General features: G+C 33.7%; 2 protein-coding genes across 5 annotated transcripts in view; one reads left to right on the top strand and one right to left on the bottom strand.

The window, feature by feature from the left end:
- LOC138318263 (1-phosphatidylinositol 4,5-bisphosphate phosphodiesterase beta-4-like) overlaps positions 1–11,514 on the top strand; it is a 77,930-nt gene extending 66,416 nt beyond the window's left edge. For all 4 annotated transcript variants that reach the window (XM_069260470.1, XM_069260471.1, XM_069260472.1 and 1 more), the window contains exons 23-33: positions 146–248; positions 505–669; positions 945–1,044; positions 1,202–1,306; positions 1,541–1,765; positions 2,671–2,884; positions 3,131–3,167; positions 3,446–3,621; positions 4,428–4,529; positions 4,776–4,920; positions 5,343–11,514. In XM_069260470.1, coding sequence (XP_069116571.1) covers positions 146–248; positions 505–669; positions 945–1,044; positions 1,202–1,306; positions 1,541–1,765; positions 2,671–2,884; positions 3,131–3,167; positions 3,446–3,621; positions 4,428–4,529; positions 4,776–4,920; positions 5,343–5,411 — 1,441 coding nt within the window. In that variant the 3' untranslated portion in view covers positions 5,412–11,514. The remainder of the gene's footprint in view (positions 1–145; positions 249–504; positions 670–944; positions 1,045–1,201; positions 1,307–1,540; positions 1,766–2,670; positions 2,885–3,130; positions 3,168–3,445; positions 3,622–4,427; positions 4,530–4,775; positions 4,921–5,342) is intronic.
- Positions 11,515–12,257: 743 nt separating this feature from the next.
- Positions 12,258–21,906, bottom strand: LOC138318265 (BBSome complex member BBS1-like). The gene is made up of 15 exons (XM_069260473.1): positions 21,770–21,906; positions 19,926–20,086; positions 19,608–19,697; positions 19,237–19,361; positions 18,858–18,904; positions 18,504–18,615; positions 18,094–18,225; positions 16,914–17,020; positions 16,187–16,310; positions 15,467–15,695; positions 14,942–15,100; positions 14,510–14,643; positions 13,929–14,063; positions 13,461–13,547; positions 12,258–13,218 (listed from the first exon to the last, which is right to left on the bottom strand). The coding sequence occupies exons 1-15, from the start codon at positions 21,808–21,810 to the stop codon at positions 13,132–13,134; spliced, it is 1,770 nt and encodes a 589-aa protein (XP_069116574.1). The 5' UTR covers positions 21,811–21,906; the 3' UTR covers positions 12,258–13,131.
- Positions 21,907–21,963: the final 57 nt, after the last annotated feature.

A 21,963-nucleotide genomic window follows, 5' to 3' on the forward strand; every position in this document is an offset into this window, starting at 1 on the left:
GCCCAACATTTCTGAGTATGAAATTATGTTTTTATCATCTTGCAGTGGGACAGTATGAAATGCATTTGATTTGTAAATTGCAAATTTATTTGATTCATTGGAAAATATATTACAAAAATATTAATTTTGTATTCCTCAATTTCAGTTATTTACTAAAACCAGACTTTATGAGACGACCAGATAGAACGTTTGAGCCATTCTCCGAGAGTCCTGTAGATGGTGTTATAGCAGCGCACTGCTCTGTACAGGTAATACATATCATCAACTGAGGTTTTACTCCCTAATAGGTGATAATATGCAGTGATCTTTATACTAATTGGTGTTATGTCTTTTGATGTCTCTTTGGTGTACATAACTGATGTTTCACCATTTATGAGAAGTTAACTGCCCTTTAGCCAAGTGTCACAAGTAAAGGAAATAATTCAATCATGAATCACTTCTGTGAGTGATTAAAAAAACATCATCTAATTCCCATATCACTCACTAATATTTGTGTTCTGCCAGGTGATATCAGGCCAGTTTCTATCTGACAAGAAGATAGGGACGTATGTTGAGGTGGACATGTATGGTCTGCCGACTGATACTATTAGAAAGGAATTCCGTACCAAGGTGGTGCCGTCCAATGGGCTCAATCCAGTATACAACGCTGAGGAGTTTGTCTTTAGAAAGGTAATGTTTCTCTACATAAAACAGGTAAAATTTCAGCAAAGTTAGACCTACCTAAAGAAATCGCAGAATTATCTTCCAATAATGGACAGTGTATAAGTTAAAGGAAGGACTTATATATGAAGGCAATGAATGCTGTAAAAATCTTTCTTAGAATATTTACTGGTAAGTCATTGTTGCAATGAAATCTTATTACTCATATGAATGTATGCAGCCACAAAATGAATGATAAATCTAATTCTAGTGGTATAAAATATTTTTTTCTTGTCTTAAAATAGGTAGTGCTTCCAGATTTAGCTGTACTTAGAATTGCTGTGCTTGAAGAAACTGGTAAATTGATTGGCCAAAGAATTCTCCCCCTTGATGGGCTTCAGGCTGGTAAGAACCTCTAGAAATCTGTTTTTGTGTGATTTTCTCCTTGGAATGCTTACTTAAAACTCCAATAAAATTTATTTTGTATCTTTCTGTACATATCTTATACTCACCACCCTTGATTTTAAGAGATTAATTGAACTTGATTTTGTTTTGTGTCTAGGTTACAGATATATATCCCTACGGACAGAAGGAAACTTCCCTTTGTCTCTACCCACTGTATTCTGTAGAATTATCCTAAAAACCTACATCCCAGATAAGCATTTAGGTAAGTAAGATAGTTTTTCTTCTGGCAAGTCTTCAGACGGGTAAAAAAATTAAATCTTCAACAAAACTTGTAAAAAGATGGAAATGAATTGATAAGTTTTGAACCACTTTGATTGCAAAACATATTGGAAAAAAATACTATGTGTTTTGGTGATGTTTCAAAATAACTTTGTGGAAAAATTCATAAACAATTTGTGATACTACATTTATGATAATGTCATGTATTGTGTTATAGATTTTGTAAAGCTTCTGTCAAACCCTGAGAAACAGCTGAAGGAGATGGGGATTGACACCTCAGACATCATAGATAGTCCCGTACCATGTCCTGGTCCAACCAGTCGCCAACACAGTGGCTCAGGCTTGACTGTGGGTAGTAACGGTCAAGTTACTTCTAACTCGAGCTATGCTGATAAACCTGCTGGCACACCCAACGCCTCACAGAAGAAGGAGGAGAAAAAAGGTGGGTTTTGGTGCAGATTGTTGGATTCTTTTTCATCCTTTGGGTAAATCACCAAATTACTTGATTGGCTATGATTGGTTATCTGTCCATTCAAAAATAACTATCTGTAAATGAAAATTTTGTGATTATTTCAATGAAGAATTTTACCAAAATAGTTACAGTAAGGGTTAAATATAGAGGTGTTAATGTATGAAGAAGATCTGGTTTGACTATTTTGATGAATTTTAAGACCAAAGACCTTTAGCGCTTTAAAGTTTTTGGAATGCATAATTTGGCGAACTTTCTTATTCTCGCACCTCGGACAGGGAAATCTCACATGATACCCGGTGCTAGATTTTTCTATCTCGTCCGATCTGTCTGGTACCTTTACGTGACTTTTGGCGGAATTTTACGTCATTCAAGTAACAGTCCACGCATGTGACGTCATACCCTCGAATCGGTGACGTCATATGTGTCAGATTATCAATATTATTATGTGCATTTAGTCATTTACTATGCATTGTTTGGTTGTTGTTTGTAATTATGAAAACAGTATGTACCGATTGATCATCGTTTTTCTTTGATATAACTAAACTATATTTTTACGCGGAATGACTAAAATCAAAGCACAGATGAAATGGTTAATCGGCTTTGAACAAGGAGGCCCAAGACTGGATAATTTTACACTCTGAACGTGTATACATGTAGTATGGGTTTTGTTATATTTTAGTAGCGCGAGAAAAAAATCTAATATCTATAAGTGATCGAGATCGGGTTATCTCATTCTCGGGCTAAGATTTTGTAACATTTTCTAACGCCTCGGTTGGGATTATGTTACAAAATCTTAGCCCTTGACTGAGATAACCCGATCTCAATCACTTACAGTTAACAGATTTTATTATTCTACTGTTATTGTTTTTCTCCAGATGATATGAGCTTCCCAGCCATCACAAGAGACCTGCTGAAGCAAGCCAAGGCATTCCAGAAAATTCTCAAGAAACAACAGCGGGAGATGGAGGCATTGAAAAAGAAACAACAGAAAGAGAGATCTGCAATGCACCGTCAACACTGTGTGGTGGTCGACAAAATGGTGGCCACTCACAATAAGGAACGGCAGGGATCAGACAAAAAGAAAAATGGGTAATTTATTTATGTTGAATCCCAAATGATTTATGTTCTACAGTTATTGCAATGTGCGAAAAATAATCCAAAGTAATCCAAGTATTGAGGAAAATCTTGCCTTAATCTATTTCTTTATATATAAATTATAATTAATAAAAAGTACATATTTAAGAAAAGATAGTTTCAGTTAGCAATATACATGTATAATTTTCTTGTGTATTTTGAAATATTTTCTATATTGATATCCCCATTATTTCTTTACAGTGATAACTCACTTCCAGAGTTGAAAAACACATCCAAGGTAAGAGTTAAAGTAAAAAAAGATCCTGTTATTTTCCCTATAGTGATGAAACAGTTCCTTTCATTTAACCAAAATTAGCTTTGATATGTACATATTTTGATTTGTTACTCACTATGTGTCCTGCCTGTGCTTGGTAAAAATTATTATAACCAAGTGGATAGAACGCATTTGGCACCAATGCATATGGGCTATAGCACCAACCATGTAACATCAAGGTTTTAGCTTGGATTAAATGTCCTTGGGTCCTGATACAACTGTGTACATGTCTATATTTACAGATAACTGAGCTAGTGACTGACCATACAAAGGAGTGGTCAGACATGGTGATGAGGCAGGTGTCTGAGGAACACGACCTACGCAAGGATCACATCAACCAGCAGAACGACTGTCTCAAGAAACTGTTGGAGGAAGCTCACCAGGATCAACTTAAGGAGCTCAACACCAGGCAGAGCAGGTGATAGATTAATGGCTTATGCTTAAAGATGCTCTATTAGCAGGTGATAGATTAATGGCTTATGCTTTAAGATACTCTACCACCAACATAGCATAGGCAGAGCAGGTGATAGATCATTAATGACTAAAATTTCATAATTTTAAACGATATTTATTTAAATATGACCGTATGAAAATTTGAATTGATTATGCTAAATGGTTTCAATTAATTTTATTGAAGTGTTTTCATGGTGAATAATTTGAAGTAAGTGTTTAATTTGTCATAACAGAGCAGGTGATGGACTAATGGCTTATACTTAAAGATGCTCTACCGCCAACATAGCATAAACGAGACCAATCATTTGAACAATAACTGATGTTTAATCATGTCTATATCTATATGTCTAATAAACACAAAAATACATACAAAATAATTTATTTTGCTTTTGGTGCATGCACAATCAGTTCTTAATTTCATACAGGGCATAGTGTATGGATTTTTTTCAAGGCGCAATTAATGATTTTTTATACTATCTTGAATTAATATAAGAAGCTCAAGCGTTTCAATGGTGGTAATAGAGTAAGTAACTTTTGTAACTGAAGAAAAATACTATTTGCTCTACTCCTGTTTTTGATTGAGAACAAATACTGTTTGTCAGCGGTGGAGCATTGTTTAATGGTCTATTGAAAAGTTAAAATTTGATTGGTTATGTTTAATTGTTCCATTGGATTTCATTAGAGTGTTTTCACGGTTAATGATTTTAATAAAGTGGTTAATTGTCATACCCACATAGTTAACCAATTATTTTCATTTTCATATTTTCAAAGGGAGGTGAAAGATTTGAATGCCAACCAAGTCAAACAGTCTATGGAGTCCAGTAAGGTTGTCCAGAATGACAAATCAATCAAAAATAAGGCAGAAAGGGACAGGTGAGGAGTTATGGATACTTCTAGACTTGATTAAAAATCATTTTATGAAACAAGTAACAGAAACTGGAGTTCTTCGGAATATGTTTTGCTGCAATAAGCTAACTTTTCTGCTCTGACATCTTTGATGATACAAGACTCCATCATTAAGCTTTATAATATTCATTCATAAAAAATAAGTGATGGATGTACTTGATATGTACTTGATTATTTTGACTGCATCATCATTAATTCAAGCTTTTGTTGCAGGAGAATACGTGAACTCAATGAAAATAACACAAAGAAATTTATTGATGAAAGAAAGAAACAGACAATGAAACAGTCCAAACAATTAGAATTGCTCAAAAAGAGCCATCAGCAACAGATGGACAAGTTCTTACAGGAAAGCAAAAAGGTCTGTAAGATCCTGCTGTGTTAATATCCTCATAGAGCATGAATGAAACAGAAATATTTTGTCCTGAAATTATCCTTTAGATCAAAGATTTGTTAATCTCTGTGCAGAATGATTCAATATTTGGCATTGAATATAACCTGGATAAGAAGACTGTATACATATATAATTCTATATATAGTACATATATATATGTATAGTCTACCACAAATAATCCAGGTCAGGTAATGTAGAAGTTATATAGTACATATTGAGGAGCTAGGGTTTTTGAAACTTTGTTAGCTTTTAAATCTAAATGTGATACATGATTCTGTAGGAATAGTGAATGAAAAAACAAAAAGGATGTAATTTGATGTTTTATTGACAAAATTCTGTGTAATCATGTTTTCTTGACAACAGTATATTAGAATTTTATTTTGTTTCAGGAGCTGGAAAAGGCTGATATGATTCACGAAGAGGTTAAATTAGCTACAAAACCAGAAACAGATGTATAACATCTGTTGGTATTGTTATATGGACAATTCTGAACTGTCTGATTGACAAACACTTGTAAGCAGTGTGTTCAGGATAGTGAAACGGCTCCCATCCTAGCCCATAGAGTATTAACATTGTTATGTTATAATATTGAAGTTTATAATTAATTTATTCGTGTTTCTCCCCAAAGATTTTTTTTTATTATGTAGTTGATTATATGTCATCATCAGATCTCATTATCTGTGAGCAGGGAACCCCTTTGATGGCTATTATTAGTAACTGTGATTGTATACTGAATGGGGAATGCTTCAAGAGCTATTATTAGTGTCTGTTAAAGGGGATTCCTTCAAGGACTATTATTAGAATTTATGAAAGGGAGAATCCTTGAGGACTATTATTAGTTAGATCAGTGATTACAGATCTGTGATTATGGTAGAGCAAGTCTAGCTGTGATAGAGTTACAGAGAGCAGTGTCTCAGCCTCATGCTCTTTTTCAACTTTGTATATATCTATTATCAAATGGTCATTTGGGAAATAGCTGTTTGGATTTACATGTATATTTAGTACAATGTGTGAATAGTGGAGAAAACAATTATAAATGTTTATCAATAAGGAACTAGAGCGTGTAAAACCATAAACAATGTTTGTCATATGGTCGTGAACATGCACATAAAGATGCATAGCATAAGGAGAGAAAAAATTAAAATTAATTTCAAAAGTTGAGAAAAGATTCTGGTTGAGAAGGTCATTGAAAGTAAAGGTCTTCAGTTAAACTCACTGTTCATTGATTGAGAGGACTGTACCCATCATCAGAAAGGCAGTCAAGGAAAAGTAGAGGGACCAATGGTAACCCCTTGTAACGGGACCAGTGAGGATGGAGATGGTGATCACATGATCATATTGGATATGTTCTGTCTGGAATTTACGTCTTTTTACATCAGCTAACAAAATGAAGAAACTGAATCCTGAATTGGTGTGTGTTATATGACCAGTAGAATGAATCAGGTAGCATAGAGACAAAGATCATTTGATATAGAAATGTTCATTTCTCTTCCAATTGTATGTAATAATGTGGTATGTTTTTGTGATATGTCTGTCCCTCTCCAAACACACTGGCATTGTTTCTTTTTATAAATTCAGACATTTGTCTGAAGATCCTTCGTGTCCTGTAGCTGTTGTCACAGAATTCTGTCATTAGTTCGTGGAGCATTATCAAGTCTAGTAGATCTTTACACACTTGTATGCTGATTCATTTTAGATGTCTTTAGACAAGTGTTGTCAGTCATTCTCTCGTTTCATTTGAGTAAGACAAACTAATTGATATTCTGAAGTATGAATCTCAAGTGATATGATCTGTTCCATCTGCAATTGAGTACTTATAGAGATCTTTGTAGTATTTTCAACATCAATGCAGGACATTCCTTGTTTAATACTCATCAGCTGTATAATTGGGATACACGAAGATTGAAAGCCTTTCGATATCCTCTGTAACAAGTTTTCACGGCACCTTAAACAATTGTTTTCACAAAGAGGAACTAAATGGTTAAGATAACAAAAGATAAATTTTTGACATTTTTTCTGAAAACTTAATAAATAATCTTTTTTAATTTGATTACTGTACATCAACAAAACGAGATGGTTACGATTATGAACTCCTAATGCAATACTGTGCTCTGTTGCTGTTTTACCAGCTTTACTTTTGTATTAGAGTTGCCTTGTGTCTGTTAAGACTTTGTTGATTTTGTTAGATTTTGCTTTAATTTATGACATATAGATACTGAGTGTAGTATACATTTGCTCTTTATATTTCTGTTCCGTTGTGACATACATTTGTTTGTGTGATGCATTCCACATGTAAATGCCCTCTGTTAAATAGTACAAAATATCATGCTAATGGTTTTAATATTGGCGACTCGCAACAAATTTGTATTGACATATATATTTACCAAAGTCTCAGATACTACCAAAGATGTTATTCGTACATATAGTTACCATGTAAATTAACTCATTCACCCCTGAAAATTCAGAATGGATTGGTCTAGTCTTTGATTTTGAAGAACCTGATCAGGTTTTCAAATGTCGATAGTTTAGCATAAAATCTCTTGACTTTTGAAGTATCAATTTACTGAGTACTTTACTAAGTCATGAATTACATTTACAGTACCAAAGATGTCATATAACTAGTTGTACAATACAGCATACAGTTCTATGAACCCTATATTGCACTTCATATGTACATAGCAAACAGTCCCATGAACTCTACATACAGCAATATATCAGTAACATGCAGCATATACAGTCTCTTGAACTAAACATTATAGTATATCATACATTTGTGAACCTTGTGTTCTAAGTCATAATTTTAAAAATACAATTTCGTGAAGATTTAGATTTTCTAGTCAAGCATTACAATATGTTTATAATCTTTTTAGCCCTGCATAACTAGTCATACATTATATTCATAATGCATGCAGCCATTCGAACAACACATTTCTAGTCATGAATCACAGAGAGTAACTGAAATATACATATCCTACAGGAGAAACATTTGTTATTCCTTTAATATTTGTTTTTATTGTATAATGTCTACTTAATATTTAATTATGCAATTTAGTTCTTATAGCAGATTTATTTTCTTTTTTATTATTACACAAAATACATGTGTGTCTCAATTTAAGTCCCATTTTTTGGTCTTTAATTTGTTAGAAGAAATCAATTTCAAATTTTGACTGAAGTAATACCTATATTATTTACCGGTATTAAAAAGAATTACATGAACGAAGCATCACATTGAAAGGCATTATTGTTAAAGTGTATAATTAAAGGAAAATTTTCACATACTGTAAAATAATCTATCATTTGTCTATTGTTACATTGCAGTGAGGGATAATCAAATATAATTACATGTGTGAGTATGTATGAGTGTACGGGAGAACTGCATGTAAGTAGCATATCAAATGTCTTTTATCTTCTCTTGTGTTGAGTTATTCATTGTTATGTTATCAATTTTTTGCAAGAAAAACTTGTACAGTGTATGTTTCTAACAAATTAAGATATTACTCTCACGAAAAAGAAGTTTTAAGTAATATCTGCTGACAAGGACACAGATAACTCTTTTCAGTAAAGACAGAATAGCTTTACACTAGACTTTGTAAAGAAGATTGCCTACTTCTGTATTGTCTATAGAAAAATGGTGATTTAAATATACTTAATACAGTGCTTGTATAGTTTAATTTGTGCAATAACAAAATTTGTGTTCTTGGTTTTGTGAATGCTGTTTAATTGTTAGTGCTTCTTATCTTTACCTAATAATGCACATGTATGTGTTAAAACAAATAATCAAAATGTGTTGTGTGTGATCAGTAATTCAATCACTATATAGTCATAGTCATCCATACCCCACACTTTGTTTGTGCCCTGTGAATCATGCTGAGAGATTTGTTTTTACTACTGAAATATAATATATTGTACAAAATGCTATCTTTCTGTGGTCTGTGTCTTCCAAAAGATTATGATCCTTTGAAAAATGTATTGAATATGGTAATTACAAATTAATTGCCTCCAGCAACTGTGAAAAAGAAATTGACATGTATTCGACTTTGAAAACATGACTTTCTAGTTCTTCATAGTCTAGATTGCTGTATCATTATGGGTAATTGTTTATAGATAAATACTATATGGACTCCATATTCTTTAGGATAATAATGAAGTTGATTCTATGATTTTGAAATACAAATTAGGTATATCAGAGAACAAGCACCTGACAAGTACTTACTGACTTTGTCTTTCACAGTCTACCACTACTGGGACTTGGAGGCCCACAGTTGCCTGTTACTGGTGGTAGCAATGTAAACTCCAGTTACCTGGTAGTGTACCCATTTTCTTTATCTACATGAGATTATAATTATTGTGTTAATTATTGTAATATTCTGATTTTATTTTTATCATTCTATCATTTTAAGTCTTCAATGCAAAATGATAAGATTGTGTTTACATATATAGTACAGCTTTACTCATTATTTTCCATATGATTCAATTTTGCTTGTTACGAGCATTTCCATTGGCTTAAAAATTTACTTTATCAGCCCATAATGTAAAAAATGGCGCCGCTGTTTGTAACGTTGCTTATGATTGGCTGAGATGACGGCGTAATTATTTCATAGACAAAAAAGTCCAAAAATGAATTTTGAATATTGAAGAGATTATCTTTAGTAAATTGAATTATAAGGATTAATTTGAATAGATTTTTTATGTTATGGAGATATAATTCATTTTTGCTTGTTACGAGAATTTTCATTGGCTTAAAAATTTACTTTATCAGCCCATAAAGGAAAAAATAGCCTCGCCGTTTGTAACGTCGCTTCTGATTGTCTGAGATGACGGCGTAATAATTTCATAGACAAAAGAGTCCCAAAATGAATTTTAAATGTTGAAGAGATTATCTTTAGTAAATTGAATTATAACGATTAATTTGAATAGATTTTTTATGTTATGGAGATATAACACAAAAATCTGAGTGTACTCTCATCATAAACCACTTCGCGGTTTATTTAGAGTACACACAGATTTCTGTGTTATATCTCCATAACATAAAAAATCTATTCAAGTTAATCCTTAAATAACACAAAAATCTGAGTGTACTCTCATCATAAACCGCTTAGCGGTTTATTTAGAGTACACTCAGATTTTTGTGTTATATCTCCATAACATAAAAAATCTATTCAAGTTAATCCTTAATTACAAAAAACATCGACATATTTTATGTTATTGCCCTTCAAGACTGGTTGATTTGTGGTTTCTGGTATTAGTGTGCAGCCTGTGAATTTTAACCTCATGCAAGCCTTAAATATTCTCATAAACTTGACTTGTGGATTTAGTCTATTAAAACACAGATCATATACACTTATAAACCTGATCTTTTTGAAGAACTTCCACATGTAAAATAACATAGAAACAGACTATGAGGATTTGGTATTGCTTTTCCATGCTTAACTGGTGTAGTAAAACGATCTATCGATAATTTAAAAGATTGTGGTACATGTATATATATATATATATGTGTGTGTACAGTTTTACCCATAAGTCTCTACAAATGTTTGATATTCCATTTACCACTAAGAGTGTTTTCAAATACAATTTATATATATGTGACATTTTACCAGTATATTTTCAGACTGGCAATAGAGTATGATTTCAGGATTTATTTTTCTATCTGAACAAGGTAACACAGTTATTACGTCATTGCATATCGCAGATTTATCTCCCTTTCAAGAAGGTATCGATCACAATGTCATTACTTCAGGAGCAAAATTGACATTTTTTTTCTCTGAAAAAAAATTACTTTATACACACATAAAAACGTGATATATTTCAAATAGTACCTTCCGGCAAGGGCAGACAACTCTGTAATATGGTAAATGATAACAAGATTATCCCATTATTTTATACAGGAAATTTACTGTAATAAGCAGCGGCAATTTTGTAAGTTATAAAATGAAGCAGACACAAAGGTGAGAAAGGTATGTTAATTGCAAAAAGACTTCCTATATGAAAACTGAAAATAGAACTCTTGAAACAACCACATTTACATTATGAAGCTGTTGTTTCTTTCTGATGAACTTAAACCCTGTATCTCATTCCTGTAACTCTCAGCATCGTGATAATCGTAGGTTACAAATGCAACACAATTTAAATTAAAACCTTAAAGTGCACATGCTACAGATAACTGGAGTTGAACCTAAGCCAGATACCTCTGTTTATGATATCAATATTCCTCTTGATATCTACATTCTGTACTACAGCACCTTAACACAGGGTGATATCATTTACCTTTTGTGTTCTATTACAAAGAATCTCATCCTATATATAGTTTGTGATATAGCTGTCAGTAGCTGACTGGTGGTACGTAGGGTCGCTATATGTGTGGAAGGCGGGCTGGAGTGAGTGTGCTACATTTATCATCTAGACATTTCAACATTCTCTAGCATTATCACATTTGTTGTACCCACTTGTTGACTTGTTTATTTTGTGTGTGTATTTTATATGATGATGCTCTTTAAATAATTGTTTTACCCTTTCAGTTATATATGTCTTTTAAGAATAAAATATTTACAATAGATTTCACATCATTTTACTGACTTTTATGTATCCTTTAAGTTACAGATCAGTATATGCCATGCTTTGGTATGGTGTTTTCACTACTCAACTTGGGCCAAATTCAATTAGGACTCTTCTATTTCTAAAATACAAAATATAATTTGCAGTCACTTGTAGCTCTTCTGCTTCTGGAAATTCTTTCTTCTTGTCCTGAATTACTTCGGAAGATTTCACTTCTGAGAAGAGCACAAATTGAGTTGACTTAAGGAGTGAAATAAAACTGGACTCATCAGTATTGTACTCAATTACCACCCGTTGCGGTTCTGGACCATGTCAATCACTGGTGATCACTTGTTAGGCGGTCCAGGTTTTAAAACCAGCTATGACCATACATACTTCTACTCTTACATGGAGAAATTATCATAGAAAGATAAATCCCTTGGATATTTTACTTTTATCTCAAACAATACATATCTAATTAAAAATGTATGGTGAAACAAATGAAAATGAAGTGAAATTTATTGCATTTAAAAAGATATAAACTTCTAAACACAGAGAAAATAATCAAGGTAATCTAATTTAGTTGACTGGAATGTTGATTGTGACAGGGCAAACAAAATTAAAAAATGTACATGGAATTCAATGGTGTCTTCTAGTTTTACCACTTGGAGTTTATGAGAAACTGTATACTCCATGTTCATTTTGAGGGCAAACAGAAAACTGGATAATACATGTATAGAAAAAAAATCTTTGTACAGAAAACAAACAAATTTGATGTTTTACAATTTTCAACTTTATTACAAAGTTGTTCATTCATCAGTGTATCACAGGCAATCATTACTTATCTTAGAATAAATACAACAAAAAACATGAATAGTGTTCACTATCGTTACCAAGAGTTGGAAAATTTCATCCATATATGATATACAATTTTTCTCATAGAATTCAACCCTCTCTCATTTTAAGGAAAGTGGGTAGGGGTGGCAATCATGACAAAAAAAAATCTGAATTTTAATGATCTGTCAAAATAATTTAAAAGTTTGACAGGTTGTAAACTGAAAAAGTAATGGACGGCAACTTTTCAGACCAATTAACATTGTCTAACAGGATAAACATTATCATTAAACATCTTATTTTATATATAAATACACATATAGTACAACCACTCATACTAGTGTTCATTTTGTCCATTGGTATACAACATATCACAACAATTCACAAATATATATCCATGACAGAGCTTTACAGTTATTGTATTAAAACAATGGACAAGATTTGAACCATCTTGTTCTCAGATCATATGATGATGATGTTGGACTAAAAACTCACATTACAATTACAATTTTAGATTCACCGTCGTATCGCAGCATTCCTATATAAAAATGCCCTTTCTATTTCAATCGGATCACATATGACAAAAGTTCTCCTTTCTCAGTTAAAATGTCTTGCACCTCTTTTAACACAAGTTCTTTAATGAAGAAAGAAAGATTCAAAACTGGAGCAGCACGTTTACCTGAAGGGATATTGTGGCCTCCCTCCAGTAAAATAACCCATGCCAAGTTCTGCTATCTAATGCAGTGACTTTCATTATGCTCTCCATCCTTGGTTATGTGGTTAATATTTCCAGGTATACGTATAACAGACCTAGGCCACTACCAAAGACTCACTGACTGGCATGCTGATCACACCTGTGATGATTGGTATACTCTTACCTTCCTTCAGTACGAACACCTGGAAATTAAAACTGTTACTATAGCAACCATACAGAATGCTGACAAGACGTGTTGAGGGGCACATATGAAACACTCTAGACACAAGCGAATGATGTCACTTAAACAATATTTTACTAGAAAAAAAGAATATTGTTATTAAAAACAAAGATTGTAAATAACGTCTGCTATAATGAGTAATTACAAACAATACAATAATTAAAGCTTAGAATAAACAATCAAATTAAACTTCCATAAGCTTACCTTTACATTATCTGACACTCCCTTGTCATTCAAACATTCCAAAAATGTCTCAAAGGCATAACTTAGTCCAGGAACAAGCATGGGCACCTGTTACAGACAAAATGTACTAAAACTGACACCTAAAAGCATTAATTGGTCATAGAAAAAATCAGTTAGCAAGGAAAATTGTAATGTCACGCTAAGAAGACAGTTAACGTTTTTGAAGCTCTGAATAGATAGCGACACAATTTTGCCATCTTATGAGGTGAATTGAAAAATATTGTAGGCACATTTGATAAAATAGCATATGGAAATGTATGGAAATAAGTGTATTTATGTTCAAATCGATAAAAAAGGGAAGGATACTGTAACTAGGGGAATGTTGGCATCCTAGTCCTGTTCCACGTCTGATTAAAGTATGTCATACCTTAATGACTTAATGATAATTGGCTATGAGATTAACAGTGACTATAATACTATTAATTGTACCTCTATGAGTGCCTTCTTCAGTGTGTACAGTCTATCATCGTACTGAAAGGTGATGAGCAGGTTGGTGGACGGGTGACTTAGTGATGTATTTTGTAAATTAACTGTCAATTTAAATGTGGGACCGATTCCTTGGACCTGAAAGTAAAAAGCAAGAATTTGTAAGTAACAAATTGTAGAAGCTCAAGCACTCTCTGGAATAACAAAATAAGAATCATTACCTACTATCTATCTATTCCTGTTATAAATTTTAGACAATGCACGAACAGAACACTGAAGTCATATTATACAATTTTACCATTTGTTTGATGGTGTTTTTCAGTCTATTTGCATATTTTGAAGGCGAATTCTTTAAGAAAGAATCAACCTATTTTCAGTGTTTACCACATGTAGGTAGAACTAGGTAGAACTCGTGACCTAGCTGAGCCAATAGGCTAGTAGTAGAATGGCAAAACATCTTAACCGCTAGGCCAACAGACTCGTATCAATTACGTTAACAGAAGAAGTATGTATTATGTATCACAAATATTATATGTATCACTCTGTGTGAAAGTGAGATCAGAGACGTATTTCCAGCACATTACCTGAGCACTGAGTTTGAGGGGTTCTGTTGGATCTGATGATACTGGGTTCATACTATTCTCTAAAGACTTGACATACTCTCGCGCTGTGTTTAACCGCAGAAGGTACAGGTCTCTTTGGAATGTTCTGTGCATTGCTTTAATAAACATACAATGTAATTGTTAAGTAAACGGGTTCATAAATAATATACATGTACAACTGTATTAAAGTATGAGTAAAAATGTCTATTGATAAATTACAATGAGTTTATAGTAATAATGTAGAATTTTTCATTCCCCATCAAGATTTTTTTTGGGTAATATATATGTTGGAATTAACTATGCTTATAACCAATTAATTTCCTTGATCCCCAAAGATTTGTTATAGCTATATTTTACTGTAACAAAATATTTCCCTTCTTAATCTTGTCTACTCTTGACCAAAATCTTACTTACTGACAGCGTTGTCTCGCTCTCTCATCGTCTGGTCCACAAACAGCTTGGTTTTCTTTGGTACATTGAGTCGTGTATTCTGGGCTACAGGTGGACCAGCTGATATGTCTTTTTCCTCAAACGTGGCGTTTCTCCTGAGGATCTTCAGCACAAGTCCTCCACCTGTACAATAATATATACATACATTTTTTTAATCAAAAATCTGAACACATCATTTCCATGTTTGATGATTTAACATATCTTTCTGTTCAGTTGTAGGTACAGTACTGTATGTAGTTTTTAGGACAATGAGTCCAGTGTTAAGTTATTCCAAACCCATTTTACAGTGGACTAATTCCTGAATTTTGTTTCCGTAGATGAAATTCATAACATTAATAGAACAACTAAATAAACCATTATTGATGCATATATGTATTTATCTATTTCTTGCAAATGTATACAAAACTTGACAACCAGTTGGCAAATACATCAAAGCTAAGATATTACTAAATGGGCACTTTGAAGAATTATATCATAATATCTACAAACCTCTTGTGGTCATAACCAGAGTGCCATCCTCTCGACCAAATCGGCCAAACTTGAGTCCAGTGACCACATCATCGGTAGTGATGACGTTAACTAAGTACTTCTCCTTATAAATCTGTACCTTACAGTTGTTTAGAGCTACAATGACAGCCTTGAAACCTCGTGACTTGTAATCCATTGTTTCCATGGTTGTAATAGCTGCTGGCATCTTCACTGTCCACAACTTTTTACCCTGAAGTATTGTGAAAACACTAGATAATTTTTTTTAAAGATTTTAGAATTTTTCTTGAGCTGTATTTAAACTAAAGAGACAAAATTCCATGAAGCTATTGAAATCTTAAAAGAGCCATTTTTTGTTAACGTTTTATTTTTCACGTAACAAAGGGTTGACACAAGGAAATTTAGCCATTAAGAACTGTCATAGTATATTTACCTATTTTAGTCCTTATAACTGTGGATAAAGTTGAGTTACATTGGGTGTAACAGAAAAGACAACTTTGATTGCCTTGATTAACTTTTGCAATGTGGAGAAAGTTGAGGCACCCACCTGTGTGCTTTCTGATCTATCAGAGTTACTTCCCATAATTTCACTCCGTCAGTACTTTACTTCCCTTCTTACTCTGTACCGATGGAGGTAAACAAAGGGAAGCAACTCTAATGATAGATCAGAATGACGAGGAGAGAAAGACGAAACAATGAAGTGACCAAGAAAGTCAAACTTACCTTTGAGGTGTAACAGTGAAGCATTTCATCCATAGTACCAACATAAATAGTCTTATTAATTCGTTCGAGGCCAACTGGTTGGGAGTTCAATTCTATACAGTTCTTAGACACATCTGATGTCCCTCTGTGATAGAAACATACAGTTAACATTTTCATATCAGTCATGACCTCATTAAAAGAACTCAGAATGACATAATTTCTAAAATAGGGTACCAAATGTGAAGTCTTTCTAACAAAAGTTGCCAAGGTTATTTATTTGTGGGCTGCGGTGGTCAAGAGGTCTTATGTTAACTTTGTGTACTCCAGCTTTCCTCCAACTTCAAACCTGGCACATTCATAAATCACCTTAGCTGTTAAGTTAAAGGATGTTAAACTAAATACATTATGCCTGCTTACAACAACCTTTACTTAATACATCCCATTTTTATGGTGGAGAAAAACTGAAGTGCCTAGAGAAAATCCTCAACCTTTAGCTAGTTCCTTACAACTGCCCCATATTGGCCCTGGACTTGGAACCCGGAGGCAGAAGCTAAAGTATCTTAACCACTATCACCCACAGGTGTGAGATAAGTAGAAAATCAGATAGTTTAGCTTCATCAACCACTCTATATATTTTTCAATAATTAAAAGTTAAATAGCTAAAACTTCTTAATTTGAAATTTGCCACAACTCATTAGCTCTTCATGATCAGTTCATTGGTGTTTCCTAAGATAGTAAGCATGATCACCTTTTTAGAGTGTAGATACATCCATTACGACATGCCACTACAATCCTGTATTCCACATCATACAGGCCGGTAACACTGAGGAACACGGGCACACTGGGCAGGTCAATCTACAAATAGAAATGTTATGTTAAGGACATAGGCAAAAAGTAAATCAACTAGTAAATATATTCTACATGATGTGGGTTATACTGATATGGATATAAATGTTATGGCTAATTTTATTTCATATCACTTGGTATCGATAGAATCAAAGAAGTTGGTAAGTATGCTTGTGTGGGGAGAAGTACCTTGTTGTGTGGGGAGAAGTACCTTGAGAAAACCTAAGTGATTCCAGAGGTTCAAACAAATAAATGAACCTTGGTCGCTTCCAAGATTGATGAATGATTCATCAATATGTAACCAAAATGGAGTTTGGCATTTTGTGAAATAACTTAAAGAAATTCAACAAGATCGAAGTCCATCTATAAAATTCTTTTCTCCCACCATTCACTGATTCATCACCGGTTTTAGCCGTGGGAGATTTCTCTGTCAACCCCTAGGGTATGACAGATTGTGCATGCTAACCTTTTGAACCTGAAGACAATTATGTGATGTCATAACTTCATTCAAAAAGATCGAAGTCCATCTATAAAATTCTTTTCTCTCACCATTCACTGATTTATCACCGGTTTTAGCCGTGGGAGATTTCTCTGTCAACCCCTAGGGTATGACAGATTGCGCACGCTAACCTTTTGAACCTGAAGAAAATTATGTGATGTCATAACTTCATGCTTTGTGACCGTTGCTTCATGCTTTGTGACCGTTGCGTGCATTGTAGATGACGTCATCAATATTGACATGCAGACGATGGAACCTTGTTCATGTCGCAGTGAAAATGGTTCTTTTTAGGCTACTATCTCATCTTTTTGCTTTGTGTATGGGAGAAAAGGAATCATTCCCTACCTATGAGGGTGTGACAACAAAACCACAACCCTAGGGGGAATTCCTGAATGTAAACCCTTGGCAAGCCTCGGGTTTGACGTTCATGAATTACTCCTTGGGTTGTGATTTTGTTGTCATACCCTCTAGGTATGGAAAGATTCTATCAATATTCTATCAATCTTTCACAAAGTTAATTATTATCAAAAAATAATGTACATTAGGATGAGAGGACAATGTCCAGTACAATGCTGTAACTGACCGTTGTGAGGACAGTGAAAGCTTCTGGATCCAGAACATACACAGCCTTGTTCTCTGTTCCCAGGACCAAACAGGAAATGGCATCCTCATCAGCCATGGATTTCTTCATGGTGCTCAAACAGCTGATCACAGTCTACAGATATATTATCTTAACATTATTATCATACCAGGAAATAGCATCAAAGTGCTGAATCAGTTGATCACAGACTACAGACATATCATTTTAACATAATAAACACAAGTTTATATTATACATTTGTGTGTACATATCCAGTAACAGCACATTTTCATTTCTTTACTTCATATATCAATTAATTTTTTTATCAGCATCAATCTGTACCAGAACTATGAGCAATATGTCAATTAGGTTATAGCACATGCTGTAGTCTGTATATAGCCCTGTGGACTTACTTGTCTCCTCATTGGCATGTGTTTGTACAGATTAGCAAATGCTTCCATGTCCCCTATGTCTGTCATCTGTAGGAAGCGTAGGGACCTCACTGTCAACACTGTACCCTCCGCTCTGTAAACAAGAGATTCAGTTACTGTGGTACCGAGGTATACAATAAAGAAAATTTAACAGGATGGACATTATCAAAACAAATAGTTAACATATCTAACTATCATTTCAATCTATTCATCAATAAAACTTCCATGATTACTTACATGCTTAAAATGGATAATCAATGATATCTTCAAATTGAAAAAGTCTTAAATTTTTTAACATTATGAAATAGCTTCTTCAGTAAAATAATAGATACTTACCTCATTCCTTCAAGCATTTCTCTCAAAACAAACACATTTATTTTTTCCTGAAAAGAAATGGAAGTTTTAAATATTATTTTCATACTTTATCAATGAAAGTGAGTGTGTAATAATTTGGCCTTAAACCACTGTATGACCTCCGCCTTAGATTTTTACTTCTTGTGACCTTCAACTTTACCTTTTTTTGTAGACTTATGTGAACTAAACCTCAGATTTATACAACTGGATAACCTTCAATAAAAATTTGAATCTGTTATATTATTTATGTGAGCTCAGAAAAAAGGAAGCACATGTACATAAAATGTACATCTTTAAAATTTATACCTTAATTTGAAGACCTAATCTATAACTTTTGTAGTGATTGGCTATTGTAACTAACCTCCTTGACCTGTGTCCAGAGGTCCAGCTCCACACTATTCACATCCAATGTAGGCAATGTAAATTTGAAATAAGGTCTCAAATTTTTGTAGATGTATATATAGGGGCCAGATGCAACAGCAATGGCTGAAAATCAAAGAATAATCATGTCACAAATATGTTGATGTACATTAGTCACATTACTATTGCTTTTTAAATGCTTTAGTTTACCTGTAGGTTTTCACAGATAATAACTTACTAAATCAGCTGACATTATAGATTCTGATTTCAACCATTTTATGTTATTCATAATTGGTATATGCGACAAATATTAAGTACTATTATCAACAGTGCATTTATACATTTTATCACTTTTATCTATAATAGAAATACCTGGCATTCTTGGTTCTAGGATATCCATATAGAATGTCACAACACCAGTAGGGAGGTCGATGATGGCATTTTCACTCATCAAGTTTGTACCTTGAATAAAGACATTCACTTAATGTACGTATGCTATTGAAAAGTAATTAACACAAACACAAGTACTCATCATTTCTTATGACAATCACAATAAATGGTAGATTTTTATGTGTAAGATGCATGTACCTTACTTTTACATGATGATGTGGTCTAACTAATAGTCTTCAGTTGAAGAAAATTTCTTTTGTTAAATTTTCAATAAAGAATTATACATATAATGATTTTTACCTTTGTAAACTTTGAGCTTCATGTCATAAGATCCTGTGCCAAGATCAGCAATAACCAGTTTCCAGTCGCCATCGGCCTGAATGTCTGACAGTGTCACACACTGTGTCAGGGTATACAGGGAAGCAACAGGGTCGTGGTAAGCATCCAGCCATTTCTCAACACTGTATAGAACATAAATGAAGTAATAGAAAAACATTAGGACTGAATTCTCTTGTAATCATAAAATTATTGACATTTAGTAATTTCATTAAATAATCAAGCCGGTCCTAAACCTTAGAACAATACAGCGTTGAATGAATGCTCAGATAACATAAGATAAGCATGGCACCAAGTCCACTTCCACTACATGACCTACACACTTCTAGTCTTTCAACAAAATATTTGACTCAATAGCCTTGTATGAGGCTTGAATCCACCTCCATTTATGATGTGATGTCATGTGTAACACTCCATGGCCAGACTGAAACTTGAACCCTAAAACTTTAAACTACATGCACATGCTGATGCTCAGCACACATGAGCTTCCTTCCCACCTACATGTATATGTAGATTCAAGTCTTTTCCAATTCAGCTTTGATCTTCTAAACTCTAAACCAACAACATTCACTTGCAATATTATGACTTCATTAATTAAAAGCATTTGCTGTTGTCTAATCCAAAGGGTTGTGGTGTTAATTTTGCCTTTAAAAATCTTATATGAGCCTTATTATTCCTGATATGCTGTCACCCTAATTACGGTAAATAACATGTCATTCCAGTTTAGAGCAGACAGTGATGTATAATTCTTACAGAGTTGATTACTGCCTACTCTTTGATCACAAAGCAGATGCTGTTAGCTCTCGATTTAAAGGTACTGCTCACTGAAGTCAGTAAGGTTAGATAACTTAGCACCAACTCTCTTTATACAACCTATTCTTCACACAACCCTCAAATATCAAACAACAACCCAGATCCAATATCTATATTAAGAAGGTCATTGGCATCAAATCTTTTACAAAGGATACATAACATACCACGACAGTCTAGTTAAACTCTGGTGTCACTTGATAAAATGAAGTTCTCCTCAGACACATTTGCTAAATGGACTGATGCATTCACTCTTTTAACGGTAGCTCAATTTGTAGAACATAAAACTATTATTTGGAGATCCAAGTTTCAAACTCTGCTCTGGTCATGCACACATTGGTTCCATATCAAAATCTTATTTCAAGTGAATTGAATACTTGCCAATGAGAAACCTGAACAAGCGATAATTAGAGTTATAAGTCATTTGGGCGAATACTAAAGAAGAGAGTGTAATGATTCTAGATTGGTTCAATAGTCAGTGGGAAGGTACCCCTACATATGTATGAGACCTTATTCCACCTGATTAGGCGACACACAATGTAGTGTCTCATAAGTGTCCCACTGTGTTAACACGCTGACATTGTTGGAGAAGCGGCTAGGTAGCTCAATCGGTGTTATCCAGCTAGTGTTAGGAAGTACTGATTTCAAACTTTAGCTAGAACCCGGTTTGAATTTTCATCGGCCCTTTCCATCCCTCTCACATTTTCCAGACTGTGCTAAATATTGCTAACAATAAACCCTTGCATGGGAAAGTTACATTTCCGGTGTGTTCTCTTTTCTGTAAGAATTAGATGTATATTTGTATAATAGCAGATATGTCTAGATCTAAAATGCGTACATTTTAGACGGTTCTCAAATGATGCAAATGTCATACTATAACGTTAAGTTAGTCCTTATACACCAGCCTAGAGTGAATCGTATCGAGGAGAGCAAGCAGGCGAAATCAAAATGCTGTTTTAAGAGCAATTTTACAATTTTAACCCAATTGATTCCCTTACTTATTCTTCTCGATGGCTTGGTCGGATTGTTCTTCACTCATCGTGCTAAAAAAGGTGAGAGATAATGGGTCAGCAAGATATTTTGGCGGATAGAACCTCAGTAGTGAATGTAAACATTCCGCATAACCGGAAACAGAATTTTGAGTCGGTGCTCCGAAGATACGTTCGGCGGATTACTTTTGTGACATATCTAA

The sequence above is a fragment of the Argopecten irradians genome, chromosome 3 (genome assembly GCF_041381155.1).
Source record: "Argopecten irradians isolate NY chromosome 3, Ai_NY, whole genome shotgun sequence".
In the NCBI taxonomy this organism is placed as follows: Eukaryota; Metazoa; Mollusca; class Bivalvia; order Pectinida; family Pectinidae; genus Argopecten; species Argopecten irradians.